The following is a 17,145-nucleotide window of genomic DNA, read 5'->3' on the forward strand; positions in this document are numbered from 1 at the left end:
CACACACACACACACACACACACACACTCACACACACAAAAAAACAAACAAACAACAACAACAACAACAACAAAAAAAAAAACGGGGAGCGGGGAGAGGAAGATATAACAACCACAATTTTTTTTTGAAGTTCTTACAACAAGAAAATGGAGGGGACACACCTGGGTGGGAGGGGGGAGAGGGAGGAGGGAGGGAGGTTTCAGTGATGGGACACAATAATCAACTACATTGTATATTGACAAAATAAAAATAATAAAAAAAAAAAAGAAAAGAAACACAGCAGGAGCGAGGGGCCCAGGGGATCACAGGCCTGTCACCGCAAGCTCTGCTTTAGTGACAGTGGGTCGGGGGGCCTGCCCGCCCACTCATGTGGCCTCCACAACAGGCATCTCGTGGTAAACAGATTGTCCAGCATTGAAGCCAGGTAACGGGGGGCTGGTGGCAGCGGAGGGCTCAGGTGTGGCCTTCGTCAGCGGCACCGAGTTTGTGGTGTAATGTCCCTCTGTGTGTCCTTCTCCGGTAAGTTGTCTTCTAAAGGCAGCGCTTCCTGATTTCTGGGCTCTAATTTCTAGACACAGTTTACAGTAATTTTGTCACTGCTTAACTGCTCTGTGGTGTCCTTACCCATGTTTTGGTCGAGTGTGGCTTCTTCTGGTCTCTGTGCAGCATTTGCTGTCGTATCGTATTTGTTTCCTCTGCCCTGGGTCTCACCTCTTTTCCCCCCGTTGTTTATCACAAAGATCAGCGATTTTTTCCTCTCGTTTTCCTTCCTTTAGAGTGGTAAAGAGGAATAAAATTATTTTAATACAGGCACAATAAGATTTGCTTTGCTAACTCGATAATGTAGACAAATTTTGCTCTCCCGTGGCAGGAACCTCAGTGGATTAAACAGATGCCAGGGAGGAATTGATTCACCAGCTTTTCTTAAGGTGTCTCTGGGGGGGGACAGGCGCATCTTCTGCTTTGTCCGTTGAGGCATCACTGTTGCGGTCACTCTTACAAGTGTCGCCATCTCAGTCTAGGGAAAACGCTGCCGGGCCTGCAACCCCAAGGGTCTCCTGTGTTCAAGGGTCTCCTATGTCCCCTGAGGGTCACAGACACAGCCCCAATCCCCCAACCCGTTCCACACACTCAAGACCTTTCTCTTTCGCATCTCAAGATGCCGTCCCCACCTTGGCCTTCTCAGAAGCTGCAGAATTTTACATTTCTTTCAGTGCAGTGTCAAGTGATGTCTTCCTGGTGATGGCCTCTTCTTTCTGGTTAATTCCCCTGCTTATATTTGGTAGATAGTCAAGAAATTTGAAGTTGCAAATGGTCCACTAATTTTGTTGAATTCTGTTCTGAGTACTTATCATCACATAATTCTTCGAGGTAAAAAGAAAAGTGTCTATTGAATGGTTTTATCCTAAAGCATACTTTTATTAATTTCCTTTTTGTTCTTTTCAAAACACATTTTCCCAGAATGTTATAGGTAGGTGTATTTATCACATAAAAACTTGCATAAGGAGTATAGCCTACCTGAATTTTAAGTCATCAATGAATCCTGAACAACTACATCTCAAGTTCATAAACGTGTATGTGAACTTTAAACTAGAATTGTGATGGATTTGCAACAAGAAGAGTGTAGCTCCAATTATTACTGCAGAAAGTACAGATTGGTCCCTGAGACAGGACCTCCTGGGAGACCACCGATGGGGGTAAGGAAGGAAGCGGGTTGTTGGCCGCCATCCACCTGCAGGCAGCGTCCTGGCTGGTGACCCCTGGACAGGGTCAACCACCTCCCAGAGCAGGTGGAGCTGGGAAGGGCATCCAAGGGACAGGAGGAATCTCCTTTCTAATAGTCAGAAGTCATCCCAAAGGCTGCAAAGGATTCCATAAATCAATCCATCATATTCCTCGTACCAGCCAAGACACTGAAGTCCTTTTGGTGGCTGTCAACCCTGCCTTTTGTATGGAAATAAAAAGGTGAGAAGAGTGACAGGATAAGATTCTCTAGAGGTGACAGCAGGGAGGCAGAGGGTGGGCGGAGGGAGGGTGGCAGAGGCGTGGCCAGCCCACCCCCCACGCCTCTCCCGCCCATGCTGGGGTGGGGTCTCCACATCCCAGAGGACTCCAGGAGCAGCAGCTCCTCCTGGCTGAGCTCAGCCTCCCTTTGCTGCGGGGGGTGGGCAGAGAGGACACCCCCATGCTGCACAGCCCTTCCTCCCACAGCTAACTAGCTCACTAGCTAACCAGCTAGCTGGATAAACGGAGAACTGGCTTTCCAGAAGCGGGGGCTGGGCCGTGCCAGGCTCGGGAGGGCTGACATGGGAGGTGGCGGGCAGGAGCTCCATCCCCTCACCTCACCCACGGGAGTCGGCAAGACTTTCTTTCCACCTCTCCTGCCCTGGCTTCCCACTGGGCTCTGCCAGGGGTAGATGGAAGGGAGAGGAGGGTCGAAGCCACTTTCTCCAGGCTTCTGTGGCTCTTCTGTCCAGCAGTGGTGCCAGCAGGTCCTGGGGTCAAGGGTGGCGACTCCTCCAGCTGGGCCTCCTGCAGCCCAGCACCATTGCTCCCGCTCTGACTAGTTTGGGGTAAATGTTTCCTTTCCTTTGTGCCTGCTCCTCATTTCCAAAAGTTGCACATCCCTCTCAGAAAGATCTAGAAGCATTTCTGTTTTCCATCTGGATGCTGCTGGGTAGAGTGTGTTTCTGACCACAGGGGAGAGGCCAGGGCACAGAGGGAGTGGCCGGAGGGCTGAGCGTGAATGAACACAGCTGCAAGAGGAGGAACAGAAGAGAGAAGGAGGGAACATGGACGGAGCACCCAGTTAAACTGCGTGCTTGGACTGAATGACGTCCCCGAACTTCCAGTGTGGGAGCCCTAACCTCTACTGTGACTGTATCTGGAGACTGGGCCTCTTGGAGGAGACTGGGTTTAAAGGAGGTCACAAGGTGGGGCCTGATGTGCTGGGCCTGTGGCCAGGGCACCCTCTGTCTCTTTCTGCCATGTGAGGACCCAGGGAGAAGGTACATCTGCAGCCCAAGGACAGAGGTGGATGGAGCCCTCACTGCAGCCGACCATGCCGTTGGCACCTCGGTCTTGCACTTCCAGCCTCCAGACAGCCGGAGACAAATCTGTGTGGTTAAACCTACAGGCTGTGGCATTTCACTGGACAGCTGAACTGAGAGACGAGGGTGAGAAACACTCGATTCTGGAGGAAAGGAGCGCACGGCATGACCCAGCCCCTCTCGGCCACATCATCTGCTGCAGCTCCCTACGGCCCTGGCACCCGAGCAGGCCCTCAGCCCAATCACAGGGTCAGGCTTGGGTCTGAGGCCAGGGCTCCCAGGACAACCTCAGGGAGTCCTCAGGGGGCAGAATCATTATGCTCCTCTGAGGCTGGTCCCTGGCTCCCTCAAGGTGTTCTGCCTGCAGCGCATGGTCCTGCAGAGTCCCCTGGGCATAGTACACCAGGGGCTCTACCCCTGCCATTGGGTTAAATTATGGGACACCCTTGACCCTTAGAGGGTGAGTGTGGCTGAATGGGCCTGACCTAATCATGTGAAGCTTTAAATCTGGATCCAGCACTCAAGAAGGGAGATCCAGAGATCTGCAGCTCCAGACAGGCCTTTTTTCAAACACTGGTTGAAGAGGGAGGCTGTGTCAGGGAACATGGGAGACCTCAAGCTGAGCATGGCCCTGCAACAACCAGCAGGGACCGGGGACCTCAGTCCCCTGAAATTGGAACAACCGTATTCCCGGAGCCTCCATGTGAGAGACAGCTCAGCGGCCACCTCAATTTTGGCCTGGTGACACCCCAAGCAGAGAACCAGCTACGCTATGCTAGGCTTGTGACCTATAAAACTGCAAGATAAGCAGTGCTGTTTATGCTGCTGAGTCTGTGGGAATTTGTGAGGCAGCATTGGAAACAGACCAAGATGCGCCCAGCGAGAGCCAGCTGCCCACGGTCTCCAGGCAGAAGCCTTCTGGCCAGTGCTCGCTGTGTCCACAGGACCTGATCTTTTTCATGGGGCCCCTGCACACTTTTCTAGAATTGTTGAACTTGACCTTGAAGCCACCTTTACCCCATCATCAACCCTGGCGTGAATTCAGTCTGTGTATGTGAACGTGACGGCCACCAGAAGCCTCGTAGAAGCACGCCGCTCTGAGCAGGGTGAGGGAACGTGGGCTGCACCTGCCCAGTGCCCGCAGCATCCACCCTGCAGCCTCACTGCACACGGGTGCCGTTCCTCACACAGGCATGTCAGATGAGGTCGCACATCTCTGGAAACTTGCTCCTCACCTGAAACGTAGTCATGGTCGGGGACCCTCCACAAGTATGCAGGAAGCATCCACATTCCACAACTTGGACAAAGCAGGCCTTCTCTCCTGAACACAGCTTCTGTAGCTCTGAGGATTTTGTGTCTGTCTTGACTCTTTTTGTTTTCTTACTTTTTCCAATAAATTCAGTGCAGCCTCAGAATGAGTCAGTCATCCCAGGAAATTACCAGCAGGCACACAGAGTGTAAGGTCAGTAGAAACTACTGTTCTTTGTTTATGTGTTTCATTTTTTTTGGCTAATCCTCCATGATCAGTACTAACGGTGAAGACTGAGCTTGGACGACAGACCGCCAAAGTCAGCCAATGAAAGATTCATTTCACAAAGTAGAGCAGAAGAAGGGTCTGCAGAATGAGCTCTGGATACACCTGGTTATAGGAGCACAGAGAGGCCTCCATGCGGGGGGGAGTGAACCCACAGCCTGTTACCCCAGGTGGGGGGCAGGGCCCTGCAGGAGGCTGGGGGATGTCAGTCCTGAGGATAAAGTCTGCAGGGCTGTAGCCAATGTGCTCACACAGGAAAACCGCAGCAAGACCTCCATGGAATATCTTTGGGTATTTTGAGGAAGGGGCACCAAAGCAAAATCTAATAATTTATTTATTTATTTATTTTTTGTCTTTTTTGTCTTTTTCCGTGTCCGGCAACGGATCGCAACCCTCAGTGTTGCCCCCGTACCGGACCGGAGACCGGCGACGGGATTGCAACCCTCGGTGTTGCTCCCGCACCTCGCTCAGCCAGTGAGCGGGAACCGGTCTGTATGTGGGATCCGAACCCTCGGGCGGGAGCACCACCGCGCTTCCCAAGCGGCGCACTATCCAGTGCGCCACCGGGCTGGCCCCTAATAATTTATAAAGTCAGAGATCTACCAACACAGTGATGAAGCTAAAAAAAATAAAAAAAAAAAAACTTTTCATTAACCAAGAGTGTTAATATTTTACATAATGAAAGTAAATATTTAAGTTAATTAATACTGGCTTTTATAATTTATATCTAAAAAAATGCTTGTGGAAAGGGCAGAGGTTCTAATCAAACTATGAATGTTAGGGTTGGAAACACTAGCATTAACACCATTTTATTTTAAATGAGTATAATAGTACACTACTAGTAATTATCAACTAGTGAGATCATATGTCTGTGTAAGTAAAAATAGTTCTGGTTAAAAGAAAATTAAAAAGAGGAAATACAACCATATTAGAATATAAAGTGATAATTATAGCTCAACTAGCATTAATTAAGAATAAATTATTATAGTATAAACTGGTAATATTATATTAAATATAAATAAAGCAGGACAACAAAAGAAAAAAAGATATATTCAACTACATCAAATTTTAAAACTTTTGTGCATCAAAAGATACTACCAACAAACTAAAAAGGCAACCCAGGGAATGGGAGAAAATACTTGCAAATCATGTGTCTGATATGAGGTTAACATCCAGAATATATAACAAACCCCTACAATTCAGCCACAGCAACAAAAATCATCTTATTAAGTAATAGACCAGGCATCTGAATAAGCATTTGTATAGAAAATACACAAATGGGCAACAAGCAGGTGAAAAGATGCTCGACATCACTATCTTAGTGAAGTGCAAATCAAACCCATAAAAGTTATTACCTCATGCCCATCAAAATGGCCACTATCAAAATACCAGAAAATTTCAAGTCTTGGTGAGGGTGTAAAGAAATAGAAACCATTGGGCATTGTCAGTAGGATTGTAAAATGGTGCAGCCACTATGAAAAACAGTATTCAAGTTCCTCAAAAACATTAGACATAGAATTGCCACACGATCCAGCAATTCCACTTCTGGGTATAGACCCAAAGGAATTCAGAGCAGGGACTCAAAGAGATATTTGTACATCCATGTTCACAGCAGCACAACTCACAATAGCCACAGTGTGGAAACAACCCACGTGTCCATCAGTGGGTGAGTGGATAAACAAAACATAATCTATATACACAGTGGGATATTATTTAGGAATAGAAAGAAATAAAATTCTGACACATTCTACAACATGGAAGAACCTTGAGGACATTACGCTAAGTGAAATGAGCCAGTCACAAAAAGACAAGTACTGCAAGATTACACTCACCTGAGGTCTCAGAGGAGTCACCTTCGTAGAGACAGAACGTAGGACAGTGGGTGCGGGGCTAGGGGAGGGGAGGTGAAGAGCTGGCGTTTAGTGGGTGCAGAGTTTCCCTCTGGGCGGATGAAAACTGTCTGGAGGTGGATGCTGGTGACGGCTGCACGGCGATGTGAATGTGCTTTAGGCCACAGAACTATATACTTAAAAATGGGTAAAATGGTAATCATTTGCTTATGTATATTTTGCCACAATAAAAAAATGCCAAAAAATAAATGGCATTTTGTAACAATTAAAGGTGCTTACACGGTGATATTGGGAATAGGTGAATAAGCCAACACAGACCATGCAGTTTGGAGTCCATCACAAGAGGGGGTCTGTGCTGAGACTCCTGCCCTGTGCCACCATCTAGATGTCATTACTCAGTTTCCCCCGAGAGTAAGCAACAGGCAGAGATGATGCCCAAGTCCAGCTCACCCAGACCTGGTTGACAGGAAGATGATAAATCTCACAGTTTCTCCATCTTTTTTATCTTCTTTTTTAAAAACCGGTCGGCAATGAAAAGCTTAGTAGAATTAAGTATTAACATGCACTTCACAGGAAAGTTCTGTCATAGGAGAGAGTCAGACGTGGCGCGGCAGCTGCGGTCCCAGGACGTCAAGAGCTGTCTGTCCAGTCTGGTTTGCCGGTGGAGGTCGCAGCACCAGCTTGCCCTGAGACAGCAGTGGCTGAATCATGCCAATGCCCTCACAAGCTAGTGACACAGCACAGGTGCAGGAGGGACAGAAAGAGGGCGTTGATTCCCAGCAAGAGTTGTCCCTCTGAGGCTTCCTGGCTAGTCTATGCTGGTGACTGGTGTGTCACCTCCTCACCCATTTATCCCTCTTGTCATGACAACCCAGCAAGAGGGAGTTCCTTACATCAGGAGTTCCTCACAGCAGCAGGTGCCCGTGTCCTCCTAACACCCAACCAGCCCTCTGGTGTCGTTCCACCTTGATAGAACGCCACTCTTCCCCCCCGACAGCGTCCCTGCACGCTGCTCCCACAGCACCCACTCCCAGACGCCCTTCCGTGTGTCGCTGTGTTCACGTAGCCTGCCTTGCTTACAGCATCTTGGTTTGGGCCCCACTCCAGTCACAAAATGGAACATTTTAAACCATCATCAGAGTTCAGCAAGGCTAAAGGAAGGTATACAGGTTACCTAAATAATTACGTAATAAAAGACATGTGGTAAGTTGCATATCTTGTTAAAAGTCACAAAAGTTAGGCAAACAGAAACATTTTGTCCCAGAGAAAATGTGGGCATGTGACAGTTTATTAACCAGTCACAGACACAAGCCACTGACTCCCAGTGAAGTCTCCACCCAAAGGCCGAGTAACTGTGGTCATGGGGTGGAGGACAGGTCCTGACAGCTCTCAGGGCAGCGTCTGCATTTCCGGACATGCCATCCATGGGGAGACCCTTCAATTGGTGTCACTCAGACGCCCCTAAAGGAGCAGTAAAGGCTGTGCTCACTGGTCCATGTGAAGCCACATGGCCAGGACACCAGGCTTCACACTGCTGTGCAGAACACAAACTGATTGCACATGATGCTGTGCACATTTTTAATGAAAACTATTTTTTTCCTCAATTTTCTCACCATGCTGTGAAATTATTTCCCATTTAGATGCTTACTAAATGCGTGTCATATGCTTGAAAATGCACGACAGCCTGGCCAGGCACTTCTGGAGACTTTCTTGCTCCATGCTGCCTGTGACCTGAGCTGCTCCATGGGAATTACTGCAGTTGGCCCCCGAGGTGGTGCCACAGGAAGGGACCTACCAAGATGCTGTCCTCGCACCGGTACTGCTTCCAGTTCCTGCCACTGTCGCTGAACATCAGCAGGTAGCTGGTCACCCAGTTGGAGCTCCCGTACCCACCCTGCGTGGCCACTGCGGTGACCTCTGCCCTCTCTCCAAGATCGATCAGCAGCCACTGGTTCTTGTTTGATATGAGAGGTGTCCAGCCCCCAGCTCCTGTGTGTGGAGAAAGAAACAGGAAGGAGATGGGACAGAGAAGGACGCGTTAAAATCTCTCTTAAAGGAGGTGGATCACAGGTCAGAACGGACACTTATGTGCCTTTTAAAAAAATCATATTTCCAAAGCCCAGAATAAATGAGCTCATGATCATAAGCATCGCATTAAAGGACAGAACCTGAAGCGTTTGTGTTCTAGGTTGTGTGAGCACGTCACCTAGTCCAGGTGCCACTGCAGGGTCCAGGTTCTCGGCGTGATGGGTGGACACCCCCAGCAAAAGCCATCTACGCTTGGGGCCAGTGTCCCCGGCCCTGGTGCTTGGGTGGTCACCACTGAGCCCTTTGACACTGTGACTGAATGTGGGGGTGCACTGAGCTATGATGGAGCCGGTGTCCAGATCAAGCACCCCACTGCTGGTGCTCCATGCCCGGCAGTGGAGATGTAAGGACCCTCGGGATCAGCCCCTGCCTCAAGGACTTCACAGACTTAATGAAAGCAGGACTAGGAACTCAGGGTGTGTGAGCTACTGGTGAGGTCCACGTGGAGCCTGAAGACCAAAGGGGCGGTAGAAATGCCCCCCAGGAGGAGCAAACTGCATCTGCATGCCCCTGCAAGAGAGTGAGAGACAAGCTGCAGAACAGCTGAGAGCAAATGAGAAAGAGCAGGAGACCTGGGACAGAGCCCAGCCCCACACGGGGGACACCGGGGATGCAGCAGAGGACCACGGGGTGGGGAGTGCCCTGGCAAGGGTGGGTCCTCCTCAAAGTCCACCTGTTCAGGGCCAGACCCCGGGGTTCAGGAGCAGTGTGACTTACAGGCCAGTCTCCCAAATGCAGGGTTCCTGGAGCTGAAAAGGTGAAGGTGACAAAGGGCCCCGAAGACAAATCACCACAGGCCTGAGGGCCGCAGCTCTCTCAGCCCCACATAAACACCAACAACACAAGCCACAGGGCAGTCCTGCCAGGCTCACAAAACACCCAACGCCACCAAAATAAATAAGGGAAGAGCAAAATTCATACAGAATTGTTGCAGAAAATCAGGAAGCAAATGTCCACAAAAATCAGCTGAGGGAAATTCCTACCCCCCAAAATAGCCACGAGGCAGAAGGAAATCATAAGTCGACACTCCATGAAAAATGAAAGATCCTTAAATGAGCCTGTGAAGATCCGAAAAGCCACCTCGAATCAGAAATGGACAAAAACTGAAACCATACATGGATGAAAAATAGAGTAATGAAAAAAGAATCGACTAAACTCAGGAAAGAAATGGAAGAAAAAGAAAAAATTATCTTCAAAAAGAGGGATAAACACCATTGTAGGTCTACCACGGTGACCAGAGTCCAGAACGCTGACACCAGCACATGCTGGCGAGGACACGGAGCAGCAGACTCTCAGTCACTTCTGGGGACCACAGGATGGTGCAGCCAACTTGGACGGTGGTTTCTCACAAAACTAAACACTCTTCCCATTCAATTCCACGATCCTCCTCCTCGGTGTTTACTTAAAGGAGTTGAGAATTTATGTCCATGCAAAAAACTGTACATGAATGTCTGTAACAGCTGCAATCATAAGAGCCCACATTTGGAAACAACCAACTCTATGACCCTCTGAAAAGACAAAACTATGAAAATAGCAACAACAACAACAAAAATGTTGGTGGGAGTTGGGGGCAGGAAGGGATGGGAAGGTGGAGCACGGAGAATCTCGAGGCATCGAAACGATTGTGTACGATGCTGTCATGGGGCATACATGTCATTACACACGTGTCCAAATGTATAGATTGTACAACACCAAGGTAAAACCCAGTGTAAACTACAGACGTGAGTGAAGAGTAATGTATCGATGCTCTTTCATCAACTGTAATACGTGTGCCACACTAGTGCGAGACACCCATGACAGGAGAATGTGTGTGTGTGTGTCGGCGGGAGGCTGACAGGCTCACGGGGGCTCTCTGCACTTGCTGCTCAGTTTCACTATAAACTTAGAACTGCTCTAACAGGAGCCTATTACTTTTTAAAAAAGAATGCATTGAAAGGTGCCCCAGAGAGGACAGACTCGAGTCACAAATGGAAGTGTCATAAGGAACACCAAAGAGAGGTGGGAAATTACCACCAGAAGGAAAATGACACACAAAGTACCACGTCAGGAAAAAGCCGTGGTCATGGAAGACAGGAAAAGAAGGAACCATTTCATGTAGAATCTCTGAGAAGAAAAACAAGAAGGTGGAAGAGAGCTCATACTTCAAACTATAATAATAATGAAAACTTTCCAGAAATAGAAAGAGGACCTCACCAGACAGTACTATAAAATCTCTATAATAACAAAATTGTGGTGCATGAACAAAAATACCAGAAATAGACCCAAACACGGGTGAAAATTTAGCATATGACAGCGATGGAGTCTCTAAGCTCTGGGATAAAAACAAACGTTTCAGTAGATTGTCCTGGGACAACTGAGTAGTCATTTGTAAAAGGAATAACTAAATTTCCATTTCAGGCCATGCACAGGAATAAGCTCAAAGGGGATCAGGGATCTAAGAGTAAAAAGTGAAACCATATCGTTTCTAGAAGACATTGGCAAACTCTAACTTCTAACTGTGACTCAAAATCCAGAGGTGATAAAGAAAAGCTTGATAGATTCGACTAGTAAACAAGTTTTAAATGCATGATAAACAAACACCAGAGCAAGTCAAAAGACAACAAACAGAGAACACATTTATTACAATCGAGGGCACATCAAAAAGTTTGTGGAAAGATTCGTATTACCTTTCAATTCCATTTTCTCACAGACTTTCTGGGGCGCCTCGTAAATGGCACACACAGTGCTACTATGCAGAAGAGGATCGAGTCGACGCTGCTACGTCCATACAACCGAGTCCCAAGTGGCTTGAAAAAGAGTGAGACGATCCCCGTGAAGGGATAGGGACTGCTTCTAGGGTACACTATTAGGTGACAGTGAAGCCCCAGGAGGGTCTGTGGCATGTGACCCTTTGTGAGAGAAAGGAGGAGACTGAGAAAAAGCACACCAACTGTGCTCATTTGTGGAAAGACAGAGGACGGTAAGAGATGCCACAGAGAGGGGCCACCCGCCATCTCTGCGGGGCTGGGCGTGCAATTCTGAAACTAGAATTGCACAGGTAAATCTGCACAGGTGAGGACAGCCAGCTTTCTCGACCTTAGGGACACTGAGGGAGGCCAGGTGCACCCGGGGGTGTTGAACTGACTTCATGTGCAGACAGACAGATGCAGAAGCGTGGACGCGCATGTGCTTAGGGTCCACACGTAAGTTTCCTGGGTCCAACTGCTGAGAGGCCCTACAAGCACGATGCCCCAGTAGCAAGGAGCACAACTGGCACCCAGATCTTAGTTTCTAAATACCAGTCTCCAGCCTAAGGGACCTGAAATCCTTGAAGGTTGGTTCCCGGGCTGAGGCAGGAAAATACAAGATGAGCTCAGAGCATCTAGTGTGCCAAAAAGCGAGGAAGAGCCCCTCAAAAGAAGGGGGTAATTGTCAAAAGAATGCAGCAAAGAACTCGTCCCACGCTGCAGCAGCTGAAGCAACAAAATTAAAGAATGGATTTTATGCCATCGAGTAACATAGATCTTTATGTGTCCATAGGATACAAGTAAACAAATAGTCAACTAACATGCGGGGAAGGGGCAACTCCTCTGCACAGGAGAACCCGCTGATGAGAGAGTCAGTGTGAGACTGGGATGGAGGTAAAGCCAGAGGGTGGAGGTCTGGGGAGAAACAGCCCCAGCCTGTCTCCGAGCATCTTTGTCGGGGACCAGGTCGACATCGCCATTACCAGACAAAACCTCATCATGAATGAAGCCACCGCAGCAGGACACACAGAGAGGGCTCAACGGGATTTCTGTGGGGCTCTTGCCCCAAATCCATAACCTCACCCCGTCACGAGAAAACAGGGCACAGTTTGAACTGAGGAATATTCTGCAAAATATATGTTTTTTCAGTTTTTTAAAAGTTCCAAAGTGGTCACAGGCACATAGGTCTTTGATTGTTGCCATTTTCAGTCTCTAAGGGCTGGGGAAGTTGCTAGAATTGTGTCACGTATTTGTCAATTACTAAAGGAGTGGCAGGACCCACCGTGTGCTGGGGCAGTCTGGACACGCACACATGTGCTCTCTTAACTCTTAAAGGTTCCCAGAGGGGCTCCTCAGAAAGTTCAACGTGCAATGATCACATGGCCCAGCAATCCCACTCCTAGGTATGGATCCAGGGACTCGAAAACAGGTTCTCAAACATCTGTGCATGAACGTTCATGAAACATTGTTCATCGTAGCCACAGAGTGGACACAGCCCAATGTTCGACAACTGATGAACAGACAGACAAACTGCGGTCCATCCACACAACACAATAATACTCCTCCATGTAAAGGAATGAAGTTCTCACATGCGCTCTAACGTGGACAAACCTCAGAATGTTATACGAAGTGAAGGAAGCCAGACACAAAAGGTCACGTGTCGTATGACTCTTTGTAGGTGGAGTATGCAGAACAGGTAAATTCTTAGGGACAGAGAGCAGATTGGGGGAGGCTGGGCTGGGGCAGAGGGCAGGAGAGACGCCAGTGGGCGAGGAAGTTCCTCTTGGAGTGACGAAAATGTTCTGGAGCTAGACAGAGGTGGTGATTGCACGGCATTGTGGAGGTGCTAAATGCTACCAAATTTTGCACCTTAAAATAGTTAATTTTTGTCTTTTGTGAATTTTACTTAAACTTTAAAAAGTATCTAGAGGACGTGCGTATCTTCCTCTACAGATGAGATCGTGGAGACCCAGAAAGTAAACTGGACCAATATCCTGCCGTTAGTGGTTGTGCGATTTTTAAATAAAATCTTCAAAATTTATTTGAGCATATTATTTTAAAAGTCAGCTCTTTTTTCCCCCACCTTTTAGCCTACTTTAAATTCACTCCTAGCAGATCGTCTCCTTCCAGGGATGTATCTACATAACTAATTGGTTATGCACGGAGTCCTGGCTGGGAACGATGCAGCCAGGGCCTTTCTGCAGCGTGAGTCCCCGCAGTGTTGTGCTTGTATCTGCCTCACCAGGACGGGGGCGTCAGAAGCAAAAGCTCCCGCAGGAAGGGGCTCTCGGCTTCGCTGGTGGTGATGACTGGGGAACCTTCAGGTCATTAAGCCCTAGAGCAGAAAGCTCCCCAAAGATGCACAAGCTGGAAGGGGAGTTTGCAGACCTCAGGAGGGAGATACAGCCTCTTTGAGAAGCCACATTCCACACCAACACAGGGCTTCACGAAAATCGGCACAAGGGAGGTTTTACATAACTTATCGGTTATGCATGGAGTCCCAGCTGGGAACGATGCAGCCAGGGCCTTTCTGCAGCGTGAGTCCCCGCAGTGTTGTGCTTGTATCTGCCTCACCAGGACGGGGGCGTCAGAAGCAAAAGCTCCCGCAGGAAGGGGCGCTCGGCTTCGCTGGCGGTGATTACTGGGGGACCTTCAGGTCATTAAGCCCTAGAGCAGAAAGCTCCCCAAAGATGCACAAGCTGGAAGGGGAGTTTGCAGACCTCAGGAAGGAGATACAGCCTCTTTGGGGAGCCACATTCCACACCAACACAAGGCTTCACCAAAATCGGCACAAGGGAGGTTTCCCTCTGGCGTGACTGAACTGTTCCAAATGTCAATCGTGTGGATGGCCCTTTATCTGCTGCCTAATTGCTTCTTAATTCACAGCAGACTCACGGAGAGTTGCTGGGAGAAGTAGGGAAGGGAGTCTGAGAGAGCTGGTCCCTTCACTCTGCTCCAACCCCCATGTTCTGGGGAGAGTCTTTGGGTGGACTCCTCTCAGACTCAGAGGGCTTTGTGCTCTGACGAATTCTGCTAAAAACTCCGCCAACCTTGTCAAAGGGATGCTGAGCATTTCCTTTAGCTCACGTTTCTTCACAGCAGCAACAACAGAAACCAACTATATATGAATGAACTACATGTTTTCAGGATTTATGGTATATATGTGTGTGTGTGTGTTTGCACGTGCATGTGCATTTGCGCACGTGCGTGTGTGTGTATACATGTGTATATATGTGTGTGTACATATATATGTACCTTTTTACCACCTACTGGGAGGAGAAAGCAAAGGAACAGAAAAAAGAAACAGTGATTCTCCTTCAGACAGGATTCCAGCCTCTGAAGAGTGTCTAAGAATGAAAGACTCAGGAGTCCAGAGTGTCCACCAGCCTCTGACCAGAGGTGTCCCATAAGCAACACAGCCACACCCTTTGTAGACAAACGATCTCATCTGTAAAGGGACAGACCATTTGAATCCAACATCAATGGGAATGACTGTGGAGATAAGGAAAGAGCCTTCTCTGAGTTCCTGAAAGGTGTGTCCAGTGTCCCCAGGGAGAGAGGGCCATGCCAGAACTGCCCCAGCTCAGGTCAATTGGCAGCTGATAACACATTCTAATTAGTCCCTTTGTGCCTTTCTTGGACCAGGTTTGAACCAAGAGACTCTGTGGCTTGTCCCTGTGTCCAGGACGGCAGTGAGGCAGGTGCTGTTACTATCCCTGGTGCAAATGAAGGAACTGTGGTTAAGGAGAGTCAGATATTCGCCCAAGGTCACACAAGTGTCAAGTGGAGGAACCAGCGTAGAAACTCCAGGGCTCTAAGACAGCCTGTTCTTACTCTGTCGGTGGGGAAAGGTCTCCCCCAAGGAATAATTCACAATCTGCGGGAGAAAACACCAGTTTCCCAATTACCACCGTCAGCTTGTGGAGGTGCTGGGGACAGAGAGAAAACTGCCCCTGGTCCAAGCAGAGGGATAGAGGGACAGACAAGAAGGGCCAAAGGCAAGACGGACATCCGAGGGCGAGAGCAGGTCCAGGAGGCACAGAGGGCGCTGACACGGTGCGGTGGTGCCCCGGGCCATCTCCCCAGAAGAGGGCTTGCCACCCGGGCAGATCACCGACTTCGGGTCAGTTGACAAAAGAACATTCCCCACAATTCGGATTACGTACGTGAAAAGGGATTAGAGAAACAGCTGAAGACAGGAAGGTGATCTCCACGGAGGCAGGAGGTGGCACTGGAGACGCTGGACCCCGGCTGCAGACGTCCTTCCTCCTCGTTTGTGTGATTCAGTCCCCATGGAGGAAGTCAAGGTCACAGGCAATTAAAGAGAAAGGCAGAAAGGCCCGCGGTCACTTCCTGTAGTTCCACATCCTGGAGGCCGTGAAGACTCGTGGGGAGGCTCTGTGTCTGCAGCCAGAAGCTGTCCCAGAGACCCTGACAAGGGGTCCCAGCTCCCCTTTCATGGCACGTGTCTTTGGAAACAATTATGCTTTGGCAGGAAGGTTAAGTATATCCACCAGTGTGTTTATGAATTTGCTTCCTCAAGTGAAGACTGTGCATTGGAAAGTGGCCAAACTCTTCTGTGCAAGTTTTTGCATCATGTTCTCATAATTTTATAACCTAATTCCTTCTCCTCAGTGTCACAACATTGGGCACCATGTGACACGTTCAGGCAGTTGAATTAATCCTTCAGATAAGCCAGTTGATTACTTCAGTGGGAATCACATTTAGGCAAGAAACTCTCAGCCAGAGACTGAGGTGGAAACCCAGGCTCCTGCAAGAAAAGCTCCTACTCAGGGCTGAACTCCCTGCAGGTTCAGGTGCGTTTCCTTCCCTGCACCCCGGAGTCAGGCTTGGACGTTTCCCAGGGAACGTAGGCCCTGGAGAAGGAGCAGGTGGGGCACAGGCTACTGTTGACACAGCAGAGACCCCGTGGTTCAGTGCTACAGTTCCCGGAGGATGACTCGCACTTGTGTTCCCTTGAGAGTGCTCCTCACCCCTCCTCCTCCTCCCAGGATGGTCCTCACCTCCTCCTATTCCGAGGGAGGCCAGCCTAGTCGGTGAGTGAACAGGAGGCCTGCAGACATGGGTGGGCTGGGGGCGGCAGGCGGGCCCAGTAGACCCTCCAGGTTAGGAAACATCCTGCTGTGCTTCTCCTCTCCTCCTCCTCCTCCTCCCAGGGTCAATCTCAGCACCTCCTCCCCAGCCCACCTTACGTGGAGCAGGACTCACTAAATACCCCAAACCCAAGTCCTTTTGTCAGCAGACAGATGATGGACAGAGGAATTAATAAAGTCCTTTCATTTACACAGACACCTACTGATCTCTTGGTTCCTTGCTGATACTGGGTGTAAAGTTTTCATGCCTGCGGTGACCTCGGTTACAAATGAACACATATACCCTTCAGCATGTCTTAGATCTTCCTAGCTACTTGCAAGGTACCAAAGAAAAGAGTGTGTCCTGTGCATGTGTGTGTATGCAACTGCACACGTGTGCATGTTCAATCATGAGTGTGCACTTCTGTGCATAGCATATTCAATCATGAGTGTGTACATGTGCGTGAGGGTGTGCAATGTGTGGTGTGTGCAATCATGTGCATATATGTGTGGCTGTGTAATCATGTGTGTATGCACATGTTCATGCAGGTGTGCACATGTGTGTGCAGATGTGTATGTGTGGCATGTGTCATCATGCATGTTCATGTGTGCCTGCAGGTTGTATTGTGTGTGTCCATGTGCATATGCATGTGTGTTTTGTGCTCCATTCCATACCCCTAGGAAATGGGCTTGAACACATGGAGGGAACTTTTATAAAAGTTCATGTTTTTGGGAAGTGCGGCAGCACTCCCGCCGAGGGTTCGGATCCCACATACAGACCGGCCGCTCACTGGCTGAGCGAGG

General features: G+C 49.0%; 1 protein-coding gene across 1 annotated transcript in view; it reads right to left on the reverse strand.

Moving 5' to 3' along the window:
• LOC103609083 (contactin-associated protein-like 3) overlaps window positions 1-8,423 on the reverse strand; it is a gene marked incomplete at both ends in the record, with an annotated part of 41,199 nt that extends 32,776 nt beyond the window's left edge. Inside the window, 1 exon segment of the mRNA XM_008593453.1 lies at window positions 8,230-8,423. Within this exon segment, the coding sequence (XP_008591675.1) occupies window positions 8,230-8,423 (194 nt within the window).
• Window positions 8,424-17,145: the final 8,722 nt, after the last annotated feature.

This window comes from Galeopterus variegatus, unplaced genomic scaffold, assembly GCF_000696425.1.
Source record: "Galeopterus variegatus unplaced genomic scaffold, G_variegatus-3.0.2 Scaffold9149, whole genome shotgun sequence".
NCBI classification, from domain to species: domain Eukaryota; kingdom Metazoa; phylum Chordata; class Mammalia; order Dermoptera; family Cynocephalidae; genus Galeopterus; species Galeopterus variegatus.